The sequence below is a fragment of the Rhinichthys klamathensis genome, unplaced genomic scaffold, assembly GCF_029890125.1.
Source record: "Rhinichthys klamathensis goyatoka isolate OS25496 unplaced genomic scaffold, OSU_Roscu_1.1 h1tg000269l_1, whole genome shotgun sequence".
In the NCBI taxonomy this organism is placed as follows: Eukaryota; Metazoa; Chordata; class Actinopteri; order Cypriniformes; family Leuciscidae; genus Rhinichthys; species Rhinichthys klamathensis.
Genome location: NW_026606789.1, coordinates 2,370,111 through 2,392,780, shown reverse-complemented (window position 1 = coordinate 2,392,780; position 22,670 = coordinate 2,370,111). Strand labels below are relative to the sequence as shown.

General features: G+C 39.9%; 1 protein-coding gene across 3 annotated transcripts in view; it reads left to right on the top strand.

Annotated features, from left to right (window-relative positions):
- The window catches only part of rerea (arginine-glutamic acid dipeptide (RE) repeats a), a 124,731-nt gene that overhangs the window by 59,570 nt on the left and 42,491 nt on the right, over positions 1-22,670 (top strand). For 2 of the 3 annotated variants that reach the window (XM_056268126.1, XM_056268125.1), the window contains exons 4-9: positions 12,151-12,256; positions 13,115-13,211; positions 14,934-15,038; positions 20,202-20,250; positions 21,765-21,889; positions 21,984-22,083. In XM_056268126.1, the coding sequence (XP_056124101.1) occupies positions 12,151-12,256; positions 13,115-13,211; positions 14,934-15,038; positions 20,202-20,250; positions 21,765-21,889; positions 21,984-22,083 (582 nt within the window). Of the gene's footprint in view, positions 1-12,150; positions 12,257-13,114; positions 13,212-14,933; positions 15,039-16,837; positions 17,079-20,201; positions 20,251-21,764; positions 21,890-21,983; positions 22,084-22,670 lie in introns of those variants that run through there. The other variant, XM_056268127.1, reaches the window with a different exon arrangement.

The window sequence follows — 22,670 nt, the reverse complement described above, 5'->3', positions numbered from 1 at the left end:
TCCCAGTCTTCAGTGACACTTGGTCCTTCAGAAATAATTCTAATATGCAGATTTGGTGCCCAAGATTTCTTATTATTATCAAAGTTGAACAGTTGTGCTGCTTAATATTCTTGTGGAAACTGGTAAATAAAAAAATCTGGATTATTTGATGAATCGAAAGTTCAAAACAGCAATTATTTGATATAGAAATCTATTATAAACATTATACATGTTTGTCACTTTTGATCAATTTAAATCATCCTTGCTGAGGAAAAAATCTTTATTGACCCCAAAGTTTTGAACAGTAGTGTTATATAATGTAAATACGGTACATTTTTGATGTCATGTCATATTTTATACTTTCTATTATTTTCTGTCACTCCATTTTGCATGCTTTGCCTATATTATGCATGCTTATTGTTGTGCATTAAGAAAATTTTAAAGCTAGAAATATTCAAATACTTAATTTTTAGCACATCACCTGTGTGCAGGAGCGTGCACTCTTTTTCGTGGAAATCGCACAGAAATGCAGGTCTAATTAGAGAGCTGTATTGTGGGATTATGGGTAATGGCAGTGCTAGTGCATTAGGGTAGAGTGTGAGCTGTTAGATCAGGGTCATTGTGGAGAGCCTGTGAGCTGGATTAGATGAGTGATGTGAATGATATTTTCTGTCTCAATGCTGCTTTCTTGATGGCTTTCCCAGAATGCAGTCCTTTTAAAAGGGTAAAATTATTGCAAAAGTAAGATGGTAATAAGAAAAACAGCAGACACCCATTGCCCACTGGCTGTCACTGGAACCAATAAGCAAAAGAGAGCAGGAGCGCTGGGCTTTTACACTCTCCTTGTGGAGCGTTTCGACATGGGGCTTGACAGCATGTAATCACTCACACACACACACTTTGTGTAGGTTGCATGCGTGTTTGTTTGCTTCTAGGAGAGCCGGCTGGTCAATACTTCAGGGCTGCAATCAGGGGAGGCTCTGCAATCAATATCATCACAGTGGGCTGGAAAATGTCCTCTGTGCACGCAGCACTCTACGCAGGCAAAGAGAGAGAGAAAGTGAGGACGGGAAAAAATACAGCAAGAAAGAAAAACAAATGCAGGGAGGGGCAGTGCAAATGGTTGTAAATCTCAGCAGGCTTGCAAACAAACAGTGCTTTTCAGTCATCATACACAAAACGGCTCTGATAACGCTTTATCACCTCATCGTCTCTCTGTGCCTCTCCGCCACTGGCTGTTTAGGGCTGTCAGTCATCCAGCTTGAAGCTCACTGGCTAGTGTGTGGGCGGACCTTGTGCAAAAGGCTGGAGGGAAAATTTACCGACCGCTGCACTAATAATGCTGAGCCGGGTGCCATCAATAACCACACCCCCTTCACAACACACACACTCATAGACTGAAGACCACATTGAGCTGTCACCCCCACTTTGCGTCGTCCTTCATCTCGGCAGACGTTAACGCACGCAGACGTTTCTCCTCTTCTTTTCATTTTAATCTAGTACAGAGGCTCGATTTGACATGAGTTCGGCAGTGGAGGCCGATACCTCGCTCTGCTTATTGAGATATCAGTTTACTCCAAGTGTACTACGGTACTTGATGAAAATGTCAAATGGCTGATGTCTCTGCAGCCCTCCCCCGACCATTTGCTCACATTTTAGCGCATGGGAAATTGTCTGCGTGGTTGCATGCCTGCCTCTGTATGCGTGCGTGCGTTTGTGTGTTTGTGTGTGTGAGTGCGCTGCCACCCATTACGTCTAATTAGATTGACCTCAGCTCTTATCTGGCAAGGCTGTGTAGGCACTCTAAAACAAAGAACGGACTTGGTGGCTGCCGGTAGAGATGCGTTTGCTTTTGTTGCAATTGAGTAAGGGTTGAAATACAGCTGAAAGATGCATGCTGGGAGTATGACCGTGTCAGCCATATGACCCTTCAACTCCAGCAGCCTTTCTCCTCATCCCGATGAGAGATATTCATTTCCTCTTCTGCTTGATGCAGAGCTGAAGCCGGTGTGCCAGACTCGACAAGGAGATCTGCATTGTTTCTTCTTTGTCGTTGTGAAGTTGTGCGCATGCGCGGTCCCGCGTGTGTGTTTGTACGTGGTGCGGGTGTGTAATTAAAGAGGACAGAGGGATTGGAGTAGGCAGATGATCTCTCCTCATGCCTGTAGTGCAGGGCTCCTGTGGCAGATTGACAGTCTGGAGCACAGATAAGCAGCTTCCTGTGGCGCTCCCCTTTATTTCTCCCCCTCCGCACTGTAGGGAGCTCTTTCAGCCATGCACACATGCTCATTAAAATCTAAACGTATAGGGAATGAGGCTACATGTGCGCCTGTCTGTCTACATGAGGAAGTGCGTTGTCATTCAGATGTATTTCCTGTATCTGTGTCGTGTTTGTATGAATATTCGTCAGCGATAATTTCCCTCGGCCACCGGGTAACACACCGCCCGTCGAGCCAGAGGGCGGTGCTCCAGCTGGCATGTCTCAGGCCAGTTAGTTTTCCGTCTGTCTCTGCACACACACGCTCTCCGACTCATCCTAAGGACCTTGTGCCACGGTCCTCCTAGATCGTTGAGCGTTTGCCCACCTCTTAGGATGCGTGAGCTGGATCAGTATGCGGATCTGTCCCTCTGCCATCCTGTTTAATGCTTTGGCTCCTTTATTTGAAAGATATTAGAGACTAAATATTTGCAGAGGTTGATGTTTGAAAGAAAACCCAGTGCGGGAGGATGCTGGGTAAAAGGAGTGTGTGATGAATCACAAGTGAGGATGGGAATTGTGCTCTTGTCCTTCCTTGATTTTTCTTCTTCCACTAGAGTGTACTTGGTAAAGACTACTTCCCACTGAGTATCATTGTCAGGCAGTCAGGATTAGTAAGAATCAGCATTTTTTTTTCTCTTTCTTTATATCTTCATTTTTAAAAATGATAGCTCTGTGACACATCTAGTGACATACATTGCTGTCTACTGTCTGCGTAGGAAACCGAGCAGCATACACACTGAAATGAAACCTCATAAGTAGAGATATTATGGTTTTGAATTTTGAATGCCACTGTATAGTCATTTTCAGTATTTTTACTCTATCAGTGATTTTATTTTATGTATTTGTATTTTAGGGCTGTTAATGCACTGTCAGGTATTATTTAAAAAATGTTAGTTTAATTTCTCAGCACAATCTAGTCTTATTATTGTTGCCTTGGTATAACAATAAATAGATTAAACTATTTTTTTTTGTTTTTTTAATGAAATATGAACACAGAGCCTTGTTGCTGTGAATACTGGGATCAGCTTTTCCGCAAAGTATTCATGCTGCCTTAGAATCTGAACAAAACAAGCAGTCTTAGAAGGCAGGATGAAGTGGCTGCATACCTTTTAGAACAGCTGTTATAGCGGTAGGTGCTTATGATGACTTTAAGGGATAGTCACCCAAAAATAAAAATTATTTTCGTTATTTACTCACTTGTCGTTTTCTTTCTTTCTTTTTTTTCTTTGGTCATTGAAATAAATGGGTTCTAGTGTTGTTTTGGACACCATTGGCTTTAATTCAGTTGGCAAAAACAGTTGTGATCCACTGACAGTCATATAGATTTACAATGACAAAGGTGAGTAAATGATGATATTATTTTTAATTTAAATGCTATCTTGCTAGACAGGAGACTAGGTTTTGGAGCTTTTATTTCCATCAGCTGCTGTTAGCCGAGTCAATGTGGGAGATGGCAGAGTTAAATCAGTCTCTTTTGCTCTCTCTTTCTCTCTCTCTCTCTTTATTTCACCTAAACCCAAACAGCTTCACATATACAAAACCTGCTCTTGTACTCAGTCCACAATCATCGAGCCACATGCACACTGACCAATGAAAGGTGAACGCTGTAATCAGCCCAATCAAATAATCAGAACCCAAGTGAATCAACGGAGCAATTAGAGCTAGAGCAGAACAAAGACCATTGTGCTAGAGTACAGCTGCGCAGAAAAGAGAGGAAGGGTTTGCGCAGCGTCTGTTACCACAAGCCACTTTCCCTGCATCAGCTTGGCTCGCTCTAGCCCAAACACACTGATCGATTAGCCGTGGCTTAACCAGGACTTCTCATTTCCTGCCTTCCATTACCGCGCTCCATCACACCCGGCACTGCTCAGCGGCCCATGCTGCAGCCTCAATGCTGGGATTAACCAGCCAACCAGGCATGGTTCACATTTAAACACATACATGGCTTGTTTTTCTCTCTCTCTGTGTTCTGTATCCTAACAAAAAGGCCCCACTGCTTGTGTGCTTCATTCATACGTCAGTCTCGTAAACATGCTATTTCTTCGTTTAACTCTTGCTGCAACCATTCCCTGTGCTTCAGCCCTTTTCACCCTACCATGATCCTGTCTGTGTTTATCTATGAATGCATGGCTGCTCCCCTCCCCGGCAAGTGAAACGACCCAGTCATTAGGCCACACTAACAAGGCAGCGCATTGTGTCTCTCTCTCTCTGCTTTCATTCAGGAAGTGCAGAGACATGAGCAGGGACTCAAGGCTAAACTGAGTCCGCTGCTTTTGCGACTGATCCGCCGTCGCTCTCTACAGATTTCAGGACTGGATAAGCTCACAGGCTCATGTGTTTTGCCTTTGTGCTCAAATGTTTTGAGATGTTTCACATTTCTTGAAGGCTGTTCGCCAGGCTTGTGCTCTTGTAGTACATTATCTCACCGGCCGTGTGACAAGGTTGTGTCAGGGAGCTGTAGACTTATGGAGTAACTCTATACTACGACAGTGACCATTGAGGTCAGGAACACAGATCCGGCGTCCCCTGAGCTCGCAGGCATTCTCCTCCAAGTCGCACTGCTTCAGTCCATAAATCTATGCTGTCAGCAGCCATTTATGGCTGGCACAGTCAGGTTTTAGATAAGATGTTACCCAAGACGAAGGAAGAGGTCAAATCTAAAACTATGCAACAGAGGAAAATGAATTCGCCAATGGTAACAAGAGACTTTGAATTGGCTGCTAAATGATCACCCTCCAAAACTGGTCTTAATTGCATATTAAATATATTTTTGAATACATTATTCGTTTTTTTAACCTAATTTACACTTTGTTTTTATTACAACTTTTGTAATATTTAAATTTATTTTTGATTTACATTACAGCAAAACTCTTGGATGTTATGTACACATTTTCAGTCAGTAGGCAAGTCAAAACTTAATTCAATAAGCATTCTGTACGTATGCAATAAGTAATTTTTAAGAGTTTGTGAATCTTTTTAACCATTTCATTAAAAGAACCTGCTCATAAGAATCATTTATGAATCAGACAATTTGCACTGTTGTTTGTCGAGTACCGAGGGGCATCTATACAATAGTAAGGCGTTATGTTTATTTATTGTGTTGGATGGGACTGGATACAGCAAAATAATACAATTAAATTGTTCAGGCTGCAAATGCACATATTGTGTGGAATGTGATTAATTTTGTCTGGGCGCTGTCGATTGAGCAGCGGCATTGAATGTTTGTGTGTGTGTGTGCAAAGCTGTATGATTTGGCCTGTTATCGATAGCTGTATTCAGAGCTCTTCATTTCCTTCTATTGTCTGGATCACTCAAAAACAACCATGACTGAAGGAAAAGAAAGACTTGTCTGTATTTAGCTATTTTAGAAATTATGCGGGTATCTTATCAGTCTGCAAACATGTTTTACAGATTGTTTCTTATAGATAAAAGCATTCATTTTTATGGTACATTGTTTTAAGCATATTGAAAAAATGCCTCTGGTTTGGTTTGCATCTTTTAATGTCTCCCACAACAAAACATTATGAGAACAATAGAGCTGTACCATCATTGTCTCGTGAAGGAAAAAGTGTTTCTCCATTGCAATACAATAACAACCTTTTAAATATTAACGTTGTCTTTCCACCCATTGTTTGCCTGGAGACTGCTGTCAATCATGTCTCAGGAAACACCCCCTCCTTTCATGTCCAGCCCCCAGCATTCAGTCAGTAACTGAAGAGTTTGAGTACCAGGTGGGGGGTTGAGTGAGGGGAAAAAACTGTTTTGAAAGAGGAAAAGGGGGGAAGGGATATGAGCCGGTCACACCTGCTGTGTGTAGCAACCCAACACACGCTGTGATACACATCACAGCCACTGCCTCTTCATATCAAACACACCTGACGTGATATCGCCCAACGGCCAGCTACAGGAAATAGCCTGTGAGATCAAGAATCAGGGCGAGGAAATGGAGACAGGGAGATTATGTGAAGTGCAGAGAGTTGAGTGTTATAAGTGTTGCTGTGTTGTTGAGTCTGGTGTAATGGATGTAGCAGTGAGATCTTAATTAGCGTTATTTGTACACCCAGCACGACTCTAGTCACCGCCAAATGAGTGAGCAGCCTCAGTAGGAAGCATTTTATTTCATATCATTTCTGTTTTTGAACTTTCTATTCAAAGAATCCTGAAAAAAAAAAATCATGTTACATAATCATGTGTCATGTTTCCACACAAATATTAAGCAGCACAACTGTTTTCAACATTGATGATAATAATAAGAATGAAATCATATTAGAATGATTTTTGAAGGATTATGTGACACTGAAGGCTGGAGTTAAGGCTGCTGAAAATTCAGCTTTGCCAAAAATATGAAAAGAGAAAACAGTCCTTTTAAATTGTAATATTTTTTCAGAATAATTTTACTGTATTTTTTGGTTAAATAAATGCAGCCTTGGTGAGCAAAAGAAAATGAAAAAATCTTACCGTCCAAACAGTAGTTTACATTAAAGTACAATGTCATTCCAATCACATTGCCTTTATTCTTGTGCTCTTTGTTTGGGCAATGCTTTCTATGACAAGCTACCAATGTAGATTTGTTCCCAAACGTTTACTATTGAGGTTCCATTTCGGTTAGAAAGCTCTAATGTAGGCGGTAGACGGTGAAGCAGCTCACTTGGTTCTGAGACCGACTTTTAGAATTAGGCTAAAATGACGTCTTAGTAGGGTTGCATAATGGTGCTGTCTGCCTTTGTGTTGAGAACATGCCATAAAATGTTACCTAGATCGCTTCACCAGGTTTTGGAGCAGAGCTCACATGAGTGGATTGGTGTCACAAGGTTGGGGGGTGTGCAGTTTTATCCTGGTTTTGTTACACTAAAAATCTCCCCCTTTGAACTGCCTAATGCTCATCAAATCCAATATAGAGAGTGGCTGACAGATGGGCAGACTTTGTTCAAAGCGAGTCGAGATTTAATATCTAAACAGCAGAGGGAGAGAGAGGGGCCCGGTGTTTAGCAGCATAAAGGTCCTGACTGTGCCGACATCACAGCTGTGACTCTCTCCCTCCCTCCATTTGTGCTTGTAGACAGGCGGAGGAGTAATCTGTACACAGGCTTTTGCAGGGGAGAAACATGTCATCAGCACTTGTTTACCATTATTAGTTTCAGTCTGACGGTGGCAGGGCAGCACATTTGTTCTTCAACTGCTCGAGCCGAAAGGAGTCTACTTGAGACTCTTCCTTTTCTTTATTTATTAAAAAAGGGAAGAGCATGCTACATGTCTTTGTTCACATGGGACTTTTTTGTTCACAGGTCTGTTTTGGGGCCTACAACTGCGTGTTTTTCCTCTCTTTGTCACTCAGGCACATACAGCTGTGAGCTGAGGTCCAGATGGAAGTGCTTGTGTGTGTATATGGAGAGAGCTGCGTCTGGTCTATGTCTGAGAGGCAGTTAAAGAGAGAGCAAGCTTATGGGCGGAAACGGTCTCTGTGTGCACATCCATCATGCTTGAGAGAGTGAGCCCTTCCTGTCTGCCTGCTCCTCACTAATCATATTACGTTTTGTTGAGCATAGATCTGTCCCCCTCGATGCCACCAACATGTATGCATGCCGGGAAAACAAGCCTGAATTTCTGCACTTGAGCCATTTGGATTCTTTGCATACCTTTCCTGCAACATGATCACGGGCCAAAGCCTTCAAGAAACCATTTTCCACAACCACCTTCTCCAGGAAGTGTGAAAAGCCCTGCTTTTCTTCGGTTCCTCTGCAGTCTGAACCCGGTTTGGTTAAGAAAACCGGAGAGAGTTCTGGTGCCGGATGACAGAAAAGCACAACGTTGAAATTGAAAATAAACACACATTTCCTGTTAATGTGCTCTAGGTGGAGAGCTTCAGGGTCTGGCTTTGCTTAGCTGCGGGTTGGTTGTGAGAGAAGAGAGTGCGAGGGCCTGGGCTGTGGTTGTTTTACCCTCTCCTGTTAATGTGGGAGCCATGTGACCGCTTCAAGCTGCAGATAAGACCTGCCACCGCTGCTGCAGCTGCCGCCGCCATATTTAATGATTACGCTAAACAGACAAAATGTCAGCCGCCAACATGCAGCGTCAGGTCACAGGGGTGGGAGGTTATGCCACGGCGGTTGTATCCAAGTTGGTACCTTCAGCAATAGCATGTAATAAACCGTGACTAATTCAAACGGCGTGTGCGCAAGCATTCACTTCGTGTAATTTTCCTCTCATTACCACCTCGGTTCTCCGTCCAAGCATGGCTCAAGAGCCCGCTTCTGTGTGCAGCTCTTTAATTCTCACATCACTAATGAATAGTCCTCACACATCTTTTCTCTGTGATGTGTGCCACACATCAGGTTATTATTAGCACAGTAGCTCCCTGTGGAAAGCCCAGCTGTTGGCGTGCCGGTGGAGTCTGCTTAACACCCCTGGTAGACTCCACCCTGCTCTGTTCCCCCTCTGGCCAGACCTCATAAAGTCCAGCTTCAGCCTCTTATAGCACTCTCACTGGACTCTTACACTGGCTGTGCTGTAATTAGTGCTGCCCGCGCTGTTTGTCTCATACATCACCCATGCTTCTAACATTTCTCACTTCTCTCTTCTGCCCTCTTTAGGTCGTGGTTATATCATGAATGTAGTGTTGGGCATTACAATAGGCGTGTTTGGATTGGATCTGTGTTTCTCTTGTGCATTTTGCTCCAGATAGATAGATAGATAGATAGATAGATAGATAGATAGATAGATAGATAGATAGATAGATAGATAGATAGATAGATAGATAGATAGATAGATAGATAGATAGATAGATAGATAGATAGACTCCCAGCTTTAGAGCTCAACGAACAGACAAAGGAAACAGCACAGCCATTATAGAGTGAAGGAGAGAGCGGGCAGACCACCACTACCCCCTCCGTTCTCCTGTGGTATGCAATGTTCCCTCTAAGCTGCGCGCGTGCGCGACCGCGCACTTCTGAAGCGGCGGCCGCGCAGAAAAGAATAAAATGCCACGCAGAGGACTGATGCAAAATGTGTGGGGAAATCCATTTGATTGTAGTTTAAGTGAGAAATAATTTCAGTGCTCTGGTCAACCGCTATTGAGTGAAAACTTGTGAATGCAGTTTACAGGTTTCATAGAAAGAGAACGATGTGAGCGCGTGTGATTGGCAGTGAGTCGTGTGTGCGGACCAGATAGCTCAATATGAGAGGCAACGAGAAACGCAAAGACATGTGAAATAAAATCACATCATAATGTTTTAAAGAAGAGTGGTTTGATTAAAGTGGTGGAAATAACGGTTGATGGACACAGAACGGTAACAATTACACACACACCCTCGTGCAAACTCAAAATACATCATTAGTTTAAATAGATGTTTTTGTGTGTGGGGGAGTTTCAGGGATGGTTAGATTATAAAAGAGTTCACATTCACTTTTCTTGAAAATATTTAGCTATTAGATCTATTTAAATGCTTCAGTTTGTTTTCATATTATAATAATATAATATGTAAACAAATTGAAGCATTTAAACTGATATATTATATCACTTCAAATACTTAAATTCGTTTTTTTTATATTATATTATATTAGGCCTATATTTTATTATATTATAAGCCTAAATAAAGAATCTCACAAGGGTATTGTTTAGGGCTCCTTGCCATTAAAAGGTTTGAAACCCCCTGCTAAAGAAAATATTGGAAATTCATAAGCAATAAACAATAATTTAACTTTGATGGTTTAATGCTTCCTGTACACAATGAATTGACTGTACAAAAACACTTTATGGTTTTCCCAAACCATCTCAGTGTAACAGCTTAATTTTCTTTCATACTATATTCTATTATTGTAAAGAATTGAATTGTCCTGCAGAAGATTTTGTAAATTATTTTTCATAGGATTTCTTGGTAAAGACTGTACAGTTAACAGCACTGTAAAAAAAAATATCAGGTAACCTAAAATGTGCTTTCAGTGACTTCTTAATTAACTGCTTGTTTTTCGAAAATATGATTTAATACCAATAAGTTACATCAAGGGTCAAATAAAATAGAAATGGCACATTCAAGTTAAAAGTTACAACTGAATGTCGAAACCATTGTGTTTCTACGTATGCTGTACAGGTCAGGTATAAAGAATATTTTTGCTCAGGTGGCAAAAAATGTCCGCCCAATAGGAAAAAGTTTTGCTCAGCAAGAAAAAAAATTAGAGGGAACATTGGTGGTATGCCTCGGTCCTCTGATGGAGGGGAAATCTCTCCCTTTAGTGTCTCCATCACTGACTGAGACCTAGTTTATAAGTGAGCTGGCAGGCCCCTCGAGCAGTCTTAATTCAGTCATGTGTTTGGAGAGCTGGCTTTAAGATGTGCTGGGATCAGCCGGATGAGGAGCAACTCGGGGAAGGAAGGGGATGCTGTGTGGAATGTCACTAATCAATTCAGCATTGTAATTGTAATAGGCTCCTCACCGCTGCCTCTCTCCGCCTCATAGTGCTTATCTTGATAATTTGATTCTGCACAGTGATCTGTTCAGTGTAACATGCAAACATAATTAGGGTCTGATAATGAAACAGTAATTTCCAGCTCTAGAGCGACAGGAAAGGTTGCACGATTCGGCCACAGGGATCTGTTTGGACAGCACAAATATCTTATCAAACACTATGCATTTGTTCTCAAAGCCTTAGGTGTTTATTCATGTTTAAACTCAGTGTTTTATAGGGTTAATGTTAATGCAGGAGCTGAACCAAGGCACTGAAAGCTCTGAAATACCCTGGAGGAGCACAGGTTGTCTCCCCATCTGCGGTGTAATAAGCACTGACAACACCTCTGATGACACATACAAGTGGCCCAGTTACAGAGAGCGCCTTTAATCTCATTTAAATTGGGTTTTAACCATCTCAACAATACCACATCAGCACACATTTTAATTTAGCCTAGATTACTCTTACTCATGGTATTTAATGCCAAGAATTTTCACTTTGACCTTGTTTAGTGGGCAATTTGAAAAGATGGAATTCTGTTTGAACATTTCTGTATTTTCATTTCTGCTCTCCTAATATTTTCCAGTGATCTCAGAAAAGGTAGGAGTCTTGAAATATCTCTACAATGATCTCAGCCCCCCACCCCCTTTTAGAAGCCAGAGCTCCATGAAGTGAATCAGGCTTTCAATAAAAAAAGACCCTTGGCTCTCTCATCCACCCTGGATGTTTTTTTTCCACTAGGCTGGCGCGGTGGCACACACTCGGCCTTTTGTGGGGAATGTGGTAATCTGTAGTCATGTTAAAGATGACTGTGATTTCTGGCCGCTGCTCCGGGGGTCTTGTCGCCAGCGTCTGCTGAGCTGTGGTTTCTTTAATGTCCTTTTAAACCATTTGAATGGTCAGTTGGCTTCGTGTGAGAGGATAATAAATATTTCATGTCAGGGAATAAAAACAGTGCTTTGCCCTTTTCTTCCCCCTCTCTGGCCCCTCTTGGAAGTGCCTCTGGGAGGTCTGGACATGACTCAGTGCTGCCACTTGCTGGTCATTATGTGGTACTGAAGCAAACTGGCACTGTGTGCAGTCCCTTGGATAGACAGCGGGTGGCAGAGTTCAAAGTGCAGCTGTGGAAAAGAGGGGAGCGGCAACTGATGTGTTTAGCTAGACAAAGCTGGCCTCAGTTTTATTTTTTTTTGCTCTGATTTTTTTTAGTTACATAAATATGCCCCATCCATGTTTCTTCACCTCCCTCCCACACATAATCATGGAGCCATTTACTTTATTAATGAATGAAATGCTTTCAATCCCTTTTTAATTGACTTTGTTCCACCAAGAGCTTTTGGCACGGAACGACTAGAACTATAAACCCAGTGGTGGCACAGACTCACGTTTGCTAAGAGCCAAATTTGAGACGCTGTGAACAAACAAACAATATCTGTTTATTTTACAGAATGTTTATTTTTCTCTTTCAGAGTAAACGGGACCATCTGTTAATGAATGTGAAATGGTATTACCGCCAGTCTGAGGTACCTGACTCCGTCTACCAGCACCTGGTGCAGGACCGCAACAATGAGAACGGTATGTGTGTGTGATGGTCGAACAAACACAAAGAACTTTGTTTGAAGAGTCCTTCTCATTTATGTAACCACCCCTGGTTATTGGTTTGTGAAGTTTCATAGAGAACGGCATCTCAAATAAATGAGGATTCAGAAAAAAATACCACCCTCCTGCCCTTGTTTCCCTGGTAACGCTCCCTCAAGAGCGACAGCGGTGCCATGAAGTGCAAATAACTTTCAGTGTAATGTGCCCTCGGAGCTCTCATTCTCCTGACTATCAGCAGCAAATCTGAGCTTGATACACACATCAGGCAGTAATAACAGGCTGAGGGGGTCTGCCTGGCTGGGTCTTTGGCACTTTGATTCACGCCGCACTCTAATAAAGCATTAAGAAGGCCTGCATTTCTGCCAGGCTTCTGGAGAGCAGCAGCCGCCACCTGCTGCACCACTGACTAGTCTGACATGGCGGCCATTGTAATTTGTGGTAATGCCATCTGAAGACAAATTTTCATCAAACACTGTCTGTATGGATCTTTGTGACATTTGTCATTGGAAATATCTGCCTGAAAGGCCATAAATATACAATTTAGCATCTAATGCAGCTTTCCATTTGCATTAAATGTTTTTTTGTTGTTGATGAATTGAAACCCATTGCTTAATTTTATTCAGTTTTATTGTTTATTTCCAAGAGCTGCTGTACTGTTACTGTCATAGTCTATAAGTCTATAGCTGTCATATTGCATAGCTGCGCATGCAAGTGTCTGTGCATCTGTCTGGTTTCTTTTGTGTCGCGCATGCGTTTATTATGTGTGCGTGTTTTTATTAGCGACAGTCTGGATGCCTCTCACGCTCCGTGTCTGCTTTCTGTCTCTTTCTCCAGACTCTGGTCGTGAGCTGGTTATTACTGATCCCGTGGTTAAGAGCAGAGAGCTTTTCATCTCAGACTATGTGGACACTTATCATGCTGCTGCCCTCAGGTAACACACACACACACACACAATTAAATTCAACTGTGGTCAGGAATTCAATCACTTTACCCACAGCAGTATCAGCACCTGCCTAATAAGAGTTCTCTAAATAGAGGAAAATAAAATCTCTATACATTTTTTTTTTTGTGCCTTTTGACGATTATATCAATATTTATGTTTCATTTTTTCCAATCAAAAGACCTGTGATATCCCATCAAGTGTAGTCAATTAGATTCAAAATGTTTACTGGAAGTGAAAGTCTTTTTTACTAAATGAAGACAACAAATATTTTTTTATATATATATATGCAAAAATCCTTCATAGTGTCCTTTTGAATTACAATAATAAAAATTCTTATATTTAATTTTTAAATATATGAAACATTCTGCATAGGGCCTTTTTGGATAGTGCAAACAAGTAGCTACTTTGAGTTTTGAAATGATTCAGTTAAAAAAGCATTTTAAACTGCTCTGTGGAAATCAAACTTACAATTGCAATTAAAAAAAATGTTTTTAATCAATACATTTTTTATAAATGTAATTTATTAAACATGTCTTATACTGGCATTCATACTCTGTGTCATACTCATACTGGCAACTTCTAAAACTAGTCTAATGGTTACAGCAATAAATTGTGAATATTCCTTTTAAAAGCCAGCACTAGCTCTGATGATTTATGGTCATAAAGAAACCTCTGGCAGGTACAGATGCTCTGGGATCTAAGACTTGAGTATTTAAGAGCTGTAAACAGACATTTTGATCCTCTCAGTTCACTACAGGAGTAGCTGTCTCAGTACAGACAACCATTTCACAGCGATTCTGCATGCAAAGCATTACTGAAAGCAATTACGTTTTTTTGCGACGAGGCTCAGGAAAAAGAGTACAGGCATGCTTATTGTCAAGAAACCAGACCTTTTCAGTCTGTCTTTACCCAAGTGATGTATTTTCGCCTCTCTCTTTCTCTTCCTCCCTCCTTTCCTTTCCTCTCTCTTAACTGAAACCATCTGGAGGCAGCGCACAGCTCTGAACCACTGATTTCAGGGCAAATTAGCTGCAACTTCTGCTGCACAGAGACCCCTTTGATTTGACTTATTACAGGGCTTTAGATAAACTCAGTGAATTCCGCTAGCATGTCGTAATTCCTGCTCCAAACCTCATGTTCCTTTCATCTTATGAGGAAGGTATTGAACCAGTGCAAAAACACTGATGCCTATTATTTTGATGGCCCCTGCTGTCGAAAATGTAAAGTGCAGAAGGGGGGCATTGTAAAAATGTCACAATTCATAGAGTTTGTTCGCTCTGCATTTCTTGAAAATCCTGTGGTGTCCGGTATCTTTTGTTTGTCTAACAGGATGAAGGGAAAGGGCATTAATAAAACAACTATACAGGAATACTGTAACCCGCAAGATTACCCGCACTTACAAACCTATAGCAATAGCTTAGACGAGACGTGTCGGCTATCAGACACTGTCTCTTAAAGACATAGTTCACCCCAAAATAAAAATGATTATTATTTACACAAAGGTAGGAGGAAAATGATGACAAAACAGCATATAGTTTTGGATCAGCATATATCCATATTATATGGATTCAATAAATATAATATTAATATAAATAAGGGTTAGTAAGTAATAATGAAAAAATATTCATTTTTGAGTAAACTATTCCTTTAAGTAAACCTGGAAATGTATTTGCACCATGACACTGATTTGTTTGCTCTATTTCTTTGCAGGGGGAAATGTAACATTTCACACTTTTCTGACATATTTGCTGCCAGGGAGTTCAAAGCACGAATCGACTCTTTCTTCTACATCTTAGGATATAACCCAGAAACCAGGTAAGCCTTTACTGACTTCAGTAATCAGTCCTCTTCACGCATGTTCTGTCTTCAGATCCTCTGTTGCAATATTTTACAAATAGAGATTTTGTGATTCTTATCAGGTATGCAGTGTCTGGTTTTGTTGTATTCACTCTAAATTGTCCTATAATGCATAAAGGCAGTTCTGAATAGATTAAATCAAGGACACTGGCATCTGTTTTATAGCCTGTCTTTGACAAGCATGTAGAGTTTTATTTTCCATCTCCAGCGTTTTGGGGAATTTTATCATGCTTTAATTTTCCATTATAAATGGAACATAAATTCAAAGTTTGGGGTTAATGTTTGATCCTTCAGAAATCATTCTAATGTGCTAATTTGGTGATTAAGTAATATTTATTATTATCAATGTTGAAAACTGCTTAATATTTTTGTGGAAACTGTGATACTTTTTTCAGGATACATTTATGAATAGAAAGTTCAATAGAACAGCATTTATTTGAAATGTAAATATTTTGTAACATTATAAATGTCTTTAATGTCACTTTTGCATCCTTAATTTATTTCTTTAAAAAAAATATTTTGAATGGTAGTGTGTATATAATAACTTTATTTAAGATTCATTAATGTTTTTTATATTTAAACATAAAATTAATTTAATAGCATTAAAATATAATATTTGGTTTTTCTTGGAGTCTGATTTTAGGCTTGCTTGCTTTAAGAAGAAATTAGTTGTTTTTTACGCTGTGTTTGTTCTTTGACATAATTTTCTCACAAGTGCATGTTATGATGAATTAAAATACCAATACAGCTGAAAGGACAGGAAATGGATTTTGTATGATGCTTTTCACTGCGAGTTTGAAATGCTAGTCACATTGTTTCTAGTATAAATAATGTAACTTAATACACCTCTCACAGTTTATTACTTACTGTAGCAATCCCGTTTTTGCTCTAAGAATGTCCATTGAATGTTTTACGGCCTTGTCTCTGTGTGGTGCACTCGCGTTACAGTGTTTTAAAGGACAATGACTTGTCTTTTGTAATGGCTGTATTTCTTTTTGTGGGCTACTTATTTTTGAATAAAAATGGACTATTTAGACGCTCAAATTTAAAACCAATGTAATTGATGTAATCTGAGATGTATTTAAGCATACAAAGATTATTTAAACATTTGAAATCCAAACCACATCTGCAAATTAATTTTAATTAGGATAGTGTAAATATGAAATGCTGCATCAGACTCAGAGGACTGCAAATATTTTCATCTCCAGATTTAATCTTAAAGGAATCATTCACCCAAAAATGTACTGAATTAATCAAAATTATTATTTACTAAGTCATTATTTATTTGCCTTTATTTATATGTACCCTAATGCTGGGGGGGGGGGGGGGGGGGTGATGATAAAATGCTTTTATTTGCAGATGATGTGCAATAATTATATTTAAACATACGATATTGACAAAAAAAACCTGTTTCACGCTTCTCTATTAAATGTTCAAGCGTAATGGGAATGAATAGTTAAATCCCCTATTCCTTTGTGTATAACAATCATAGCCTGTATGCTGTTGTGTCAGGGAAAAAGCAGGATTACATTAGGACCCATTACCATAGTCATGTGATGCTCCAATAATGGGGTGCATTAGGAGCCCGGGGAGAAGAAAGGGGATATTTGAGGGATATAAGATGCTGTGGCGGATAAACAGGAGCAATGGTGTACTGTTGCTGGTTGGGAGCCCCCTTCACGGGTCCCCCACTCAATCACAGTCTATCGCCCTCTCCACTCCCTCCTCCCGCTTGTTTGGTATGCAGCAGCAGCATGGTGTGTGTGAGCAGGAGAGATGGGCTGTGATTCCTCTGCGTATGTGTGTGAGGTCGCGGCACATGCTCAGTGCTGTCTGTCGGTCACGGCACAAGCTCAGTGTAAAAGCTGACTGAATGCCTGAGCCTCCATTTTGAGTACCTACACAAATAGGTGCGAGAGGACACTTTATTCCTTCTCACTCTGTCAAATCAAACCGCAGCTCTGGCTCCGACATGGACGACCTGTTCAGTCCGCGCAGGTACGTTAGCATGCTCGTCTTCACCTGTTAAGATATCGGCGTGCGTCACTCTGGACGTACCCGCCTCGCGCGCCTGTTGTAATTCTATATACGTGTTTGTCTTGAAAATAGCTGTCCGTGCTTTAAATCGCGTTGACAGTGCTGTCCGGTTGTTTGTGTTGCTGTCAGTAGCATTAGCCGTCTGTGCTAATGTCAACGCTGTGTGCTTTCATCATTAGTGCTTTGAGCGGGTGAAATAAAGCGGGTTTGCACGCACGCTAGTGCGAATTGTCCGATATAAGATATTCCACTTTCATTTGTTTTAGACTTGAATATAAAATCCTCCTATTATGAATTGACAATACGCTATGCTGTGATTACAGTCGGAATGTCATGGCGTAGGATAGTTTCAAATGTATAATGCAAAGCCTCCTATGTTTTAAAGGGGTTTAGTCGGTGTGTAAATAAAGTTGTTGAAGCGCTTGCTGTATTTATGCAATGTGTTATGATGAGAGTCCCTAAGTCGTGCGGTGATTGGGGGATATTGATGGAGGGGGCGGGGCTAGGCTTGATTGCTGTGCTCGTGGTCGAGTCAAAATATGCAGGATGTTGTGCTTGTTGACAGCGCTTCATGTGCTAGAGATACTGATGTAATTAAAGATGTAGTGTATAATAAGTGTATTTGGGAGTTGTTCCTTGTTTTTTTTTTTTTCATAAACATTAGTTTATAAACTGTTTATTCTATCCAAGTTAAAATGCGTTGATCTGAGGTTTTGATCTTAAATGTTTTAAGGCACGTGACTAAGGAATATCATGCTGATATTTTTCATTTGCCCTTCCAGTGCAATTTTCTGACCTTTTGATTCAAAGGATGTCAAGCCAGGAAGTGTCACTGCATAAGTGTTCACACATGTTGCTGTTTTACTTTTTAAGTCAGTCTCTTATTAAACTCGCTTCAGATTAACTCTATGCTTCAGATGAACTCTATACTTCATCATCTGGTCAAAGAGTTTTTTCAGTTCAACAGAATACCCACTAAGTGCAAAAGGAATTTACAAAATAGTTTGTTACAAAGTGTATATGTTTATATTCGACATGTCAGGCTTGCCCGGTAGTCCTAGTTACACCTGCGAAAAGGACATGACTCATTAAAATACAGATTCTCTATTTTTTTATTAATCATGAATCCAAGTTAATATTTGCCTGTGCTAATAGTAAACCAGTTAAACATTTCGTGGAGTGTGTGTATGTATGTATATGTGTGTGTGTGTGTGTGTGTGTGTGTGTATGTGTGTGTGTGTGTATATATATATATATATATATATATATATATATATATATATATATATATATATATATACACACACACACACACAAAAGTCCATGAAATATATATATGTGTGTGTGTGTATATGTGTGTGTATATATATATATATATATATATATATATATATATATATAGAGAGAGAGAGAGAGCGAGGAAAATGTATATAAAATTTTATTCATATTATTCAATTATTCAAACTTTTAATAGTCAAATTAAAATATTCCTGTAGGTTAAACAATAGAATTCATGGATTTAGCAGACAATGGCAAAATTTGAATGAAAAAGTTTAAATGCATATAATTATAATTTAAAGTTCTGGAATTCAAAATCTTAATGGAACAAGTTTTTAAATCTTGACAAACCGTGATCCTGTGAATAGTCATTTTTAAATGCTAATGTTGTAGCATTAATCTTAATACATCCTCTTGTAACCTATATTTTGTAACTATTCATATGTAATAATTTTATAGAAAAAAAATGGTTTAGCTGTCCTCCACTGGCTACATTTTTCATATTTTCTTGACGCATTTTGGAGAGATTTTTCTTTGCAATACGTGCTGTTTGCGATCTAACTGTGGCGTGGCAGCTCTCAGATCACTGTCAAGGCTGATCAAGGCTCTTGTGTGCTTTGCTGCCTAACTCAGACCCTCCAAAAATGCAGAGCCTGCAGAATGTTTAGGAACCCGGCCGAGTGATTTCTCCCCTCCGCTATCGCCATCATCTCGCAGCAGATTCAGTTTCAGACAAGAGCGCATTAATGCTTGCCTTGCAATTTATTTCATGTGGATTTGTCTTTCATTATAGGAGTCGTGAGCATTAGAATCAGACTCTTAAAACGTTAAACAGCTCAATGTTGAAACGCTTTTAATGCAGGCCTGTCTGCTTTTTCTTCATCTGTCTTCCATATTTGCTTCAGTGTGGAATTTCCTCCATTGACAGAGCTTGTGTTTTTAGTGGATCATGCTGGAGGGAGAGAGAGGGGTTGTTTATGAAATGTACCCAGATGAAGGAGGGATATGATTTGAGGCCCTAACCTCTCCTCACTTTGCAGCCAGGTTCGGGCAGCCAGCCCGGCGGTGGAGTGAGAGCTACTCTGGACGCAAATCATAGTGACAGTTTCTGGGCCCCGCTCTGTGCCTGGCTATATGAAAATCAGTGCTGTTGCCGTGGCAACAGAGCGGGGAAGGCTTTTCAAAAGGAACATCTTGTCATTTTCTTTAATCCACTGCAGCTGGAGATCGGAACACTATTATTAAATTGTAGTTGCCATGGTTACTGCCATGGGTTTGCAACAGCAGCCATTTCAGGGCTCCTCTCCCCCTGCTTATCATCTGGTCTTTTGGGGGCTTTTGTAGTGTACCTCCACAAAAACAATGAGAAACGTCAACTGCGCTGTTCGCCGCCTTTGTTCGGTCTATAGATTTAAATCCACACCATTTCCTCTTAGGCTCTATTGTGCATTAATGTGAATCTTGCATTGATGTGATTTATTTGAATGTGCTGCTAAAGCCATGTAATACACTAAAAGCACCATCAGGGCATTGAAAATGTTTTTGGAGAGGTAAAAACCTGTAAAGAAAGCTGCTAAAAGGCTGTTATAGCCTGAAGGTTAACAATCTGGGCTTTTAATGCTAATACAATTTGAGTACTAACTACGGATGTCAATCTCCAATGTATGAAGCACAACACTTCACTTCAGACACATTTTCTATACTCTACGACACTTATATATTAAAAATAGCTAAACACAGTGTATGACATTTCATAAACCACACAACCAATTAATTTTTCTTTCATTCTCTCTCCTTTTCTCTCAGGCGATTAAACAGTACACAAGGGGAGATTCGAGTCGGTCCCAGTCACCAGGTATGTTTCTTTACAAATGCTTAGGATGTTATCTGAAACCTTGTCTTCCCTGACAATGCGTGTGGTGTGGATTGAACAGAGATTTCCAAAGCTCATATTAAGCAGTGGCTTGATTGACAAGCTCAAGGATATTACTGCTGGTCTTCTGTCACCTGCATACTTAACTTGAACGTGTCCTCATAGCGCATTCAAGAAGATGCTTAATGGGTTTTTCATGCAGTGCAGCACTCATATGGAATAGTGTGTTTGGAAATTGGCTGCTCTGTGTATGTGGGATTTATTAGAAACATTCAACAGTGTTTTATGGGAACTAGGAACGGTCACAGTGGTCTGAAATTGAAAAGCCAAAAGGAAGATCGCTAAAGAAGATGGCACACGATGAAAAAGACAGAGTACCACCGGCAATTAATGTCAGAGGTTTTATAGTGTATATTCTCCCAGAGATCCGTTCGAGTTATCATGTGGAGTGGAACCAGTGGCAGGACCTCTGCCCAGGGTTACTTCAAATGACTTTAGATGAAGTTCGGTAATAAGGCTCTACAGGGCCGGCTATTACAGGCTAGCACACCATGGATATTGATCCAACCCGGGCCGGATCTGAAAGTTAGGAAATTACTTTTGAGGTTTGCACTAAGATTTATTTGAGCACATGATTTTTGTATTTAACTCTGGCAACATTCTACTGAAGGGATTTAGTCAAGGATTTCAGGACACAGTGTTCAAGAAATATTGGTAAAAATATGCTAACACTATTCAAAGCCATCTCCATGTTTTTTTTATTTTTCCCTTATTTTACACTAGCGTTCAAAAGTTTGGGGTCAGTAACTTTTTTTTTTTTTAAAGAAAATACTTTTATTCAGCAAGGATGCATTAAATTGATCTTTAGATAGGTCTTTTTCTAAAAATTATTTTATAATATTGCAAATGATTTCTATTTCAAATAAAGGGTGCTGTTGATAAAAATCATCAAATCAGCATATTAGAATTTCTGAAGGTTCATGTGACAAGTATAGAAAAAGTTATTTTAAATAGTAATGTCACAATATTATTGTTTTTTTTTACTGTATTTTGTAATTAAATGACGATTGCAGCCTTTGTGAACATAAGAGACCTCTTTCAAAAACATAAAAAAACTTCTTACCGACCCCAAACAAAATGGTAGTGTATATCTATTAATTATGCTTGCTCATACTTTGGCATTAGGCCTCCCACAACCTCCTAATAACAAACTAAAAACCACTCTTAGCAGCTGCATAGCAGCGCCCTGGTAACCACCTACGTCTTGCGTCAATATCACCTTCAAAAGTCTAAACGTAATATTTATACACACAAGGGGAAGCTAAATGTTTAGTTGCCTCTTTGATTCAAGCGAACCCGTGATTGTTCGCACCCCTCCATCGGCTTGATGCATACAGAGATTAAATGATTTTGAAAATTGATATTTAGCACTCATCACTAGTGCTATTTGTGTTGTGACTGCAGCTGTCTGTCCCCTCTGCGCTTTGCCAAATTAGGCCAAGCTGCCAGAGCTCCAGCCCTTTCCCTCTCCTGGAGGTCAGGCAGTGACCGAGAATGAGGAGCTGGTCTGGATGCCTGGGGTCAACGACTGTGACCTGCTCATGTACCTGCGGGCAGCCAGGTAAGCCCTACCTTCACCCCGCATTTTAGTCGTGTTATACAATGTGTTGTTGTTAGCTTGGACTTCATCAATATTCCCTTTCTCTGGTTGTCAGGAGCATGGCAGCATTTGCAGGGATGTGTGATGGGGGGTCAACAGAGGACGGCTGCCTCGCCGCCTCACGAGACGACACTACACTTAACGCATTAAACACTGTAAGTTCACACACACACTGTTCACAATGTAACTGACCCTTATTCCAGATTTAAGCTTACAGGTGCTCTTAGCTATCAGTAAAATTAGCATTGAGTAAAAAAACTGAAAATGGAAAATCAATGCATCTGGAGGGTTAGTGATGTGTTTTATGTGGAAGCTGTGTAGCAACTCAAAGTAACAAGAAAGCATAATGTAATAGCTGCACATGATGTAATTGGTATTACATTATTAGTGTAATAAAATGTTTATAATAATTTGTCAAGATGTAATAAAATCTTGAGCTCAATGTAATAACGATTTTCCAATGTAATAACAAATGTTCAGATAATGTAATAGGTTATTGTATGATATATGTATTACATTATGAACACTGTAGAAACTTTTGATGTAATCACAATTCATAAGGTAATACCAGCACAATGTATAAGTGAAACAATGTTTACAATATAATAATTATTTCAATGTAATAAATTTGAGCACAAAGGGTATTAATAGATTTATGTAAAATAAGCTATTACATTAAAAGTAAAGTAGGCTAATTAAGCTACATTGTGAACAACAGTTTCATTAAAATGTTTGTGATTAT